Genomic DNA, 8238 nt, shown 5'->3' on the forward strand with positions numbered 1-8238 from the left:
TTGACATTGGATAGAAGTTCATAAGTATCTGTCAAGTCTAATTAAAGATATTTATGAACAACCTGAAAACATGAAACATAAAGTGACAATAATAATCTCTCTCAAAAACAAACTTTCCCTTGCAGAAAACTGTATTTAAACCTTTATTTGTAGCTTAAGCTGACAAGCCCTCACTTTTCTCAACTAAAGTTTTAGGCATATCCTTCTCATTCTGTAGTAAAACCATCAACAACCTTAAGTGAACAACAGCAAATTTGTGAACTAAGCACATACTGTAAGCTGAGATGAACAGGGTGAGAAAAACTGTTGGGGAACTCATCTCAGTTTCTGAATGAGTAAATGAATAAACAGCTTACGCAAAAGTTTAATAAGTAAAATCAGAAATTGGGAAATTAGATTTACAAAACAGTTCACTGTGACACTGGGATACTATTTTCACTGTGTGTGCTCCAGGTCTATAGAGAAAAATATCAAAATAATAAACAATATGAATGACACAACAGATTAAAATGTCATTTTCACATACACCATTTAAATTAATCAAATGAAATTTGAGTTAACAGGGTTAAGTAATGCTGATGAACTGTTTTTTTTTTTTTTTTGGTTTTTCAAGACAGGGTTTCTCTGTGGTTTTGGAGCCTGTCCTGGAACTAGCTTTTGTAGACCAGGCTGGTCTCGAACTCACAGAGATCCACCTGCCTCTGTCTCCCAAGTGCTGGGATTAAAGGCGTGCGCAACCACCGCCCGGCTTGTTTTTTTTTTTTATTTTGTCTTTCTGAAAATATTTAACAAGCTACAGCCAGCCAGCCATATGTTGGGCATTATGTGCCTACTGTGTTTAAAGTCTCTTAAATCAATCCGATATTGGCACTGACATATTTTTAGAAAAGATTTCTTTTATATGTATGTGTGTATGCCTTAGTGTATGTATGTGCATCCCACGTGTGCAGGTGCCTACAGAGAACAGAAGAGGACTTCATATCCTCTAGAGCTGGAGTAGTTATGAATTGCCTGACACAGGTGTGGGAAACTGAATCTGGGTCCTCTGCAGAAACAGCCAGCACTCTTAATTTACTAAGCCATTTCTCCAGCCCATGAACATTTTCTAAAGATTATTTAAGACAGGGTCTCACTATGAAGTTCTGGCTGGCTTGGAATTCCTAGATCTGTTGGGCTCTGCCTCCCAAGTGTTGGTACCATGCCCAACAAGATTTATTTCATTTATATTTTATGAGTGTTTTGCTGGAATTGAATACTTTTTTTTTTTTTTTTTTTTTTTGAGACAGGGTTTCGCTATAGTTTTAGAGCCTGTCCTGGAACTAGCTCTTGTAGACCAGGCTGGCCTCGAACTCACAGAGACCCACTTGCCTCTGCCTCCCGAATGGTGGGATTAAAGGCATGCACCTTTGCCGCCCGACTACTCCATATACTTCTAAGGCCAGAAGATGGTGCTGAATTCCATACACATAATTTTCTAGCTTTGCTAAAGATGCCCTTCTCTATTTCTGGCAAACTGAATTCTTCATGTCCCTACTTGTAAGATGGAGCTTCCTCTTTTATTATTTTGTTTTAAATTTTGGAGACAGGGTCTTGCCCTGTCTCAAATTTCTGATTGTCCTGATTCAGCCTTACAAGCACGTAATTATAGGTATGCGTCACAAATCCCAACCCATCTTCCTTTTTAAAATTTCTCCTGCTTCCCTTAGATTTTTAATTTAGAGAGTCACTTTCACTTTGTTATTTCAACACACTTTAGCATATTAAGACAGTCACACATTTCTTTCCTTCATTACCCACTTGATCCTTACAGGTGGGCTCTGTGATTTAGTCACCACTGACTTTCCAAATATTAGCTTAGCACCAGACATATAATAGATGCTCAGTAAGTATTTATGTATGATTAAACACTTGAAAAACAAAGCAATTGCAAATGTGCATGACATAACAGAGATGAGAAGTCTGAACAAAGCTGAAATGAGTATGAAAAAATTCTTGGCAAAGGTAGGAGCCAAACAATGAATAAGGGTACAAGAGATGCATGAGACCCTATGTTTGGTCTACAGCACCACACATAAAGAATGAGCAGAACCAGAAAGGGGTAGAGGTATGGTGAGAGGCTTTAAATGAAACAGGTAACCAAAGTAACTTTAAAAAACAGACAGAATAATACTTACTTTCAGTTACTCCCCCAATGGCAAGAGAAATAATAGCTAAAACGTTCTCACATGCCGAATGATTTATCTATCAACAAAGAAACAATTGTATTTAGGAGCAAGAATTCAGACTAATTTGCTTACAATAAAGACAGGTTCTCTGAATTTAAGCAGTCACACAGGAATAAAATTATCTTATTTTCTAATATTAAAAATATGAACAGACTAATATATAGGCTATAGACTCATGTCAAGCAGTAAAGAATGATTCACTCAACATCTGATGGTCTTGGAAAAATGGTTAACGTTTGCATGACCAAGACTTATTGGGTAAGAAGTACTGAGGCTGTGACTAAAAAATCAACAGCACAGGACAAGAGCAGGACCTGGATTTAGTCCATAAGCTGAGGTCTTCTTCAGGGAGGTAATGCACTGAGTGTTCACTGTGTTGTGCTACACAACATTAACAAAATGTGTTATTCTTCTTACACATGAATGTGAAGCTCTGAAAGAAAAGGGACTTTCTCAGCACCTCACAATACAGAAGTCATTCAATCTAAAAAAACAATCAATTGGTCTGACCCAGAATTATCTGAGAAAAAAGGCAGACACTGTGTTATGGTTATCAGAAGAGAATATACCACTATGGGAAAGTTCTGCTTGACCAAAAAAACCCCTGTTTTTCTTCTATTCAAGATCCCTGCTAAAGGTAATATTTAGATTCTTCATGAATAGACAAAATTTCTCTACCAGGGCGAAACAAGCCTTAGTTTTTAATGTATTCTGTGGTTGAGGGAGATCCCACAACGAAATGAGGGCATGGAATCCTGGCTCTGTGCTTAACATACTTGGACTAGACTGCTTAAGCCATTCTAGTGTGTCACCATTTACATAGCAAAGTGAAAATTTACTTTGACAACTACATGTGGGTGTCCCTGTACATGTATGGAGGTCAGAGGACAACTTGCAGTTCTCTCCTCCCAACATCTAGGTTCTAGAGATCACAGTCAGGTCATTAAGCTCAGTAGCAGGTGCCTTGAACCTGCTGAGCCATCTTCCTGGGCTAGTCTTTACTTCTTGCTCTTTAAGACTGCAAGTCAAAACTCTTCTTATCATCAAAACCTTAAACTGTACCTGAGCTATCAGGAGCCTTAATTAGGACAAACTCCTATCCTGTCGGGCTATCTTCTAAAAGGCAAAATATTCATGCTCAGGAAACAGATGTCATGATTAAATACCCATTCTAATAATAAAGTAATTTTCTAATAACATGATTTATTAAGGCCAGTAAATTTAAACAACAAATAAAGGGGAAGAAATACTTACAATTTCTTCTTCCAGAACACCTCTGAAAGCCTGGTCAAGGGTACATTTTTTTTCATTTTCACTATAAAAAACAAAAAATATCTTCATTTAACAGATAGTTCACTATTAATATAAACATTCAAAAAACCCTTTTTCATGGACAGTGAAGTTTACCTGCCAGGTAACTGACTGAAGGCATTCAACAATGGCTTGATATTTCTGTTATTCAAGGCCTCTCTGGTAGATTTCTACAAAAATAAAAATGACAAATAAGTAGAAAGTTTTTGCTTGCTGTTTATAAAAAGTTACCACTCATCAATTATGTCTTTTTAACTTAAAAAATGTTTTTAACTGGGAAACATTTCCTGCCAGTCGTTTTTATTAACCTTTATTTCTAATGCCACTTAATGTTACTGACACTGAAGTCTGGCAAGAGCTGCAGACAGACATTTGCACCACAGATTTCCCTTTTTTCCTTTAAACATTTATTTATTTTTAAATTCATTTTACATTCCAACCCAGGTTCTCCCTCCTGCCCCCGTTTGCATCCCCCGAGTTCACTCCCCCATCCACTTCTCCCTACAGGTAAGGGCTCCCATGAGAAGTCGACAAAGTTTGGCACATTAATTTGGGGCAGGTCCAAGCCCTCCCCCTCTGTGATAAGTCTGAGTATGACATCTCCTCATAGGGAATGGGTTCTAACAAGCTAGCTCCTGCAACTGGAATAGGTCCTGGTCCTACAGCCAGGGGCCCTTCAGTCCAAGTTTCACAACTGACTCCTGCATACAGAGGGCCTAGTTCAGACCCACAGAGGCTTCACAGCTGTCCATGAGTTTCCACGAGCTTGGTTCAGCTGTCTCTGTAGATTTCTCCATCATGATCTTCATCTCCCTTGTTCATGTATTCCCTCCACCCTCTCTGACTAGATTCCCAGAGTTGGGCCTGGTGCTTGGTTGCAGATCTTTGCATCTGGTTCTATCAATTACTGGAAGAAGGCTCTAGCTTCCTGGAGCTGTGGATTGTAGTCTGGTTATCATTTGTTTTGCTTATATCTTCTACTTGATCATGGTGGATTTGTTTTTATGTGTTCTTGGATTCAGTTTGCCACTATTTTACTGAGTATTTTTGCATCAGTGTTCATGAGGGGGATCCCTTTCTTATATATTATTACATCCATGCAAGTTTCCCGCTTTAAAAAATGCTAAGTATGGTGCAGTATCCTGTAGCCAGCACTGGGAAAGCAGATGCTGGTGAATTTAAGGTCAAACTGTGTCCTCTGAGTTCCAGTATATCCTGGTCACATAAAAATAAATAAATAAAAAAAATAAAAATCACTGTCTAATTTTGAAATTTGCAGGCAAATGGATAGAATTAGAAAAAAAAATCCCGAGTGAGGTAACCTAGACCCAGAAAGCCAAACAAGGTATATACTCACTCATAAGTGGACATAAGACAGCCTATCTATAGTCCACAACCCTAGAAAAGTTAGGTAACAAATAGGACCTGAAGAGAGACATACATGGATGCCCCTGGCAAGGGAAAATAGAGAAGATCTCCTGAGTAAAGTGGGAGCGAGGGGGGTAGGGAGGAGGGGAGAAGGGGAGGGGAAGGAGAACATAAGGGAAGGGGATGGTGAAGTTGGGGGAAGGACAGACAGGGAGAACAAGGAAAGAGATATCTTATCTTAAGCGAGAGCCATTATGGGGTTAGTGAGAAACCTGGCATTAGGGAAATTCCCCAGAATATACAGCTAAGGCTAAGCAATAGTGGAGAGGGTATCTGAACTGGTCTTCCCCTGTAAACAGATTGATGACTACCCTAATTGTTATCATAGAGCCTTCATCCAGTGACTCATGAAAAAAGATAGAGATCCACAGCTAAGGGTCCAGCTCCCAGAGTCCAGTCAAAGAGAAGGAGGAGTGATAATATGAGCAAAGGGGTCAAGACCACGTCGGGGACACCACAGAAGCCGACCTGAGCTAGTGGAGCTCCCTGACTGCGGACTGACAGCTGGAGAGCCTGCACAGGAACAAAATAAGTATTCTGAATGTGGATGACAGTTCTGTGGCTTGGGCAGTTTGTGGAGCCACTGGCAACAGGATCAGGATTTATTCCTAGTGTATGAACTGGCCTTTGGGAGTCTATTCGCTATAGTGGGATACCTTGATCAGCCTAAACACTTTGGTCTTATGTTCTGCCTCAACGTGATGTGACCGACTTTGTTGACTCCCGATGGGCCTTACCTTCTCTAAGGAGTGGATGGGGGTGGGGAGAAGGTGGGGAAAGTGGGGGGAGGGAGGGGGTACTGGGGAAAAACATTTAAAAAATAAACCATTAAAAACATTTTTATATTTGGTAGGTAAAAAACAAATATAAAAATAAAAAATCCTTATCTAAACAACAAACCAATCTTTACATGGTTCTTTAACTGTATGTTTTGGTTTTGAAATTATGTAGCTCCCTCCAGATCCCCTGGTGACATTATTCTATAGTTTTCAGCCTTATCTCCTGCTCTCTAACACCAGCATTTAAGTGTGCCGGTGTTTAAACGACATTTCCTATGAACCTCATTTCAGTATGTTAACACACTCATGCTGTTCTACACACTCTGACTCAACTCAGTGGCCTACCTCTTCCAGGCATTGTGTTCATCCAGCACAGTGCCAGGAAAATCCAAGCAATGAATAAACAAATGATTATCTTAAACTGATTGTTTGCTATATTTATGTATATACATATATATGTATGTGCATACACACACGTGTATGTATGTATGTATACACACACACAGAGAGAGAGAGAGAGAGAGAGAGATGACAAAACTATTACAGTCATTGCAAAGCTATCTTATTACTCCATAAAAGCTTTTATCTGAACAATAAGTGTCCATTCTGGTTCCATCACCAGGTTAAGTGAAGTCACTTGGGGATTATTGCTTTCTTTTTGTTTCGCCACCCTTATATATCAGTGGCAATGACATTCATGGAAACTTGTTAGAAAATTGAGACTCTCTGGTCTCCATTTTAGGCTTAATAAGTAAGTATCTTCATTTCACAAGCTCTCCAGGTAACAACACAACAGCACAGCCCGAGAACCACTGTTCTAAGTGATCTACAATTAAATGGTGGCATAGTTCAGGGGTAGAGTTCTTTGCCTGGCATGCTCTATTCCCAGTACTGAGAGAAAAGGGGGAAATGTTCCTTTCAGGGATACTGTAACAGAAGAAAACGTTTCTAATGACATAAGCAAGCCATAATTCCTCAAAAGTAAACAAAACACCTGGCAAAGCAGAAAACGACTTAAGACAACTATTGATTTTGAAGAATCTTTTTTCCTCTCACATAATTTTCCTTCTGGTATCATTATAACCACCTAAACACAGTTAAATATGTAAGTTGAAACGTGTATGAACTTTTAGCACAAATGGTATAGATTATGAGCCTAATAGCTTGTAAAAGTGTTCTTCGAACATATATTGCTATGATGAGCAACACAAGAAAGGACCATGGGTTTAAAGTCAGAAAAACGAGAAAAGTCGTCAATTCAATTTTTTTTTAAGAGGGGGTTAGGGGTGTCTTCGTTTCTAGGAGAGAAAATTATCTATTTTAGTGTTATTCTAACACATAAACATTATCAAAGTGTTTCCTAAGAGCTCAACTACCCTTTACCAAACAGGCAAGAACGAAACTGCAGTTGTTAACTCTTTCCAGCCGGCAACCCTTCCCAAGGTGATCAGTTTGCATTTCCCGCTTAGGAGCTCCATATCCACCTCTGGATGAAATGAGCAAGGCTAAAGAGGCATGAACCGGCTGCCAGATTAGCCACCTGGTAGTGCAGGAAGCGGGGCGGGAACACAGACTTCAGGGTTCCTGCCCGAGACAGCGGCCCCAAGCAGCTGGAGCTGACGGAACTAGCCTGGGGGTGAAAGCTCCACGCTCGCCCACGCAGACGACCGGGTTTCGGGACCCGAAGAGGTAGCTAATGCGCCTTTCTCTGACTCTAAGTCTCGAAGGGGCCAGGAGCTGACCGAGTGGCGTAAATCCTCCGGTCTCTGGCAAATTTTCAGGAAGAGAAGGAGAAAGAGTAGCGCCGGTCAGATCGACAGACTCCAACCCCCCAGCTCACCGTAAACCGCGTCCGCGCCTCGGGCAAACTGAAAAGCGCCGGCGTCGGAGACATCTTGGTTGCGCGTGCCTACGACAGTGTGGCGGCGCCGTGTGATGACGTCAGGTTAGGAGCAACGAGACGGCCGGGTGCGGCTAGAGCGGCCGGTGAACAGACGGGCTGGGCGGTCCGTTAGGAGCTCCGGTGTCGCCTGGGTCTGTGGCGTGACGCGGAGGCCGGGGTCTGGGGCGACACTTGGCGTGGAGCGGCCTTGGGTGTCTCGCTTGGGAGGTGGGACCGCTTCATGGGCGGCGCCGGAAGGTAGTGCTCGCGGGAAGCCGTGGCAGTTACCCCCACTCCCTTTCCTGCCCACGGCCTTCCTGGAAGGCTGAGTGCCAAAGCTAGTGACAGGTTTTGGGTTTTTCTGACAGCTGGGTGATCCGTGGATCCTGTAGCTCTGGGAAGTAAGAGTAACACCTGCTTCACCGAGCCGCTGTAAAGAAGGAAGTGTGGATCATAGACTCATAAGTAGTTATTTTATTTTTACTATTATTTTGAGGAGGGGTCTCCCTATGTATCTCTGGTTGTCCTGGAACTCTCCTGTAGACTAGGCTGACCTTAAACCGCCTATCTGCCTCCAAGTACTGAAAGAAGACGTACAAATCTTGCTGCTTGG

At 41.5% G+C, this 8238-nt stretch overlaps 1 protein-coding gene across 1 annotated transcript in view; it reads right to left on the minus strand.

Annotated features, from left to right (window-relative positions):
• LOC121453242 (THO complex subunit 1) overlaps positions 1 to 7681 on the minus strand; it is a 42325-nt gene extending 34644 nt beyond the window's left edge. The window contains exons 1-4 of the mRNA XM_041659778.1: positions 7584 to 7681; positions 3633 to 3706; positions 3480 to 3540; positions 2175 to 2241 (exon numbers count right to left, since the gene is read on the minus strand). Of these exons, the coding sequence (XP_041515712.1) occupies positions 2175 to 2241; positions 3480 to 3540; positions 3633 to 3706; positions 7584 to 7637 (256 nt within the window). The 5' untranslated portion in view covers positions 7638 to 7681. The remainder of the gene's footprint in view (positions 1 to 2174; positions 2242 to 3479; positions 3541 to 3632; positions 3707 to 7583) is intronic.
• Between the last annotated feature and the right edge of the window lie 557 nt (positions 7682 to 8238).

The sequence above is a fragment of the Microtus oregoni genome, unplaced genomic scaffold, assembly GCF_018167655.1.
Source record: "Microtus oregoni isolate MIOR12 unplaced genomic scaffold, Mior012 000011F_ref0000422, whole genome shotgun sequence".
Taxonomy (NCBI): domain Eukaryota; kingdom Metazoa; phylum Chordata; class Mammalia; order Rodentia; family Cricetidae; genus Microtus; species Microtus oregoni.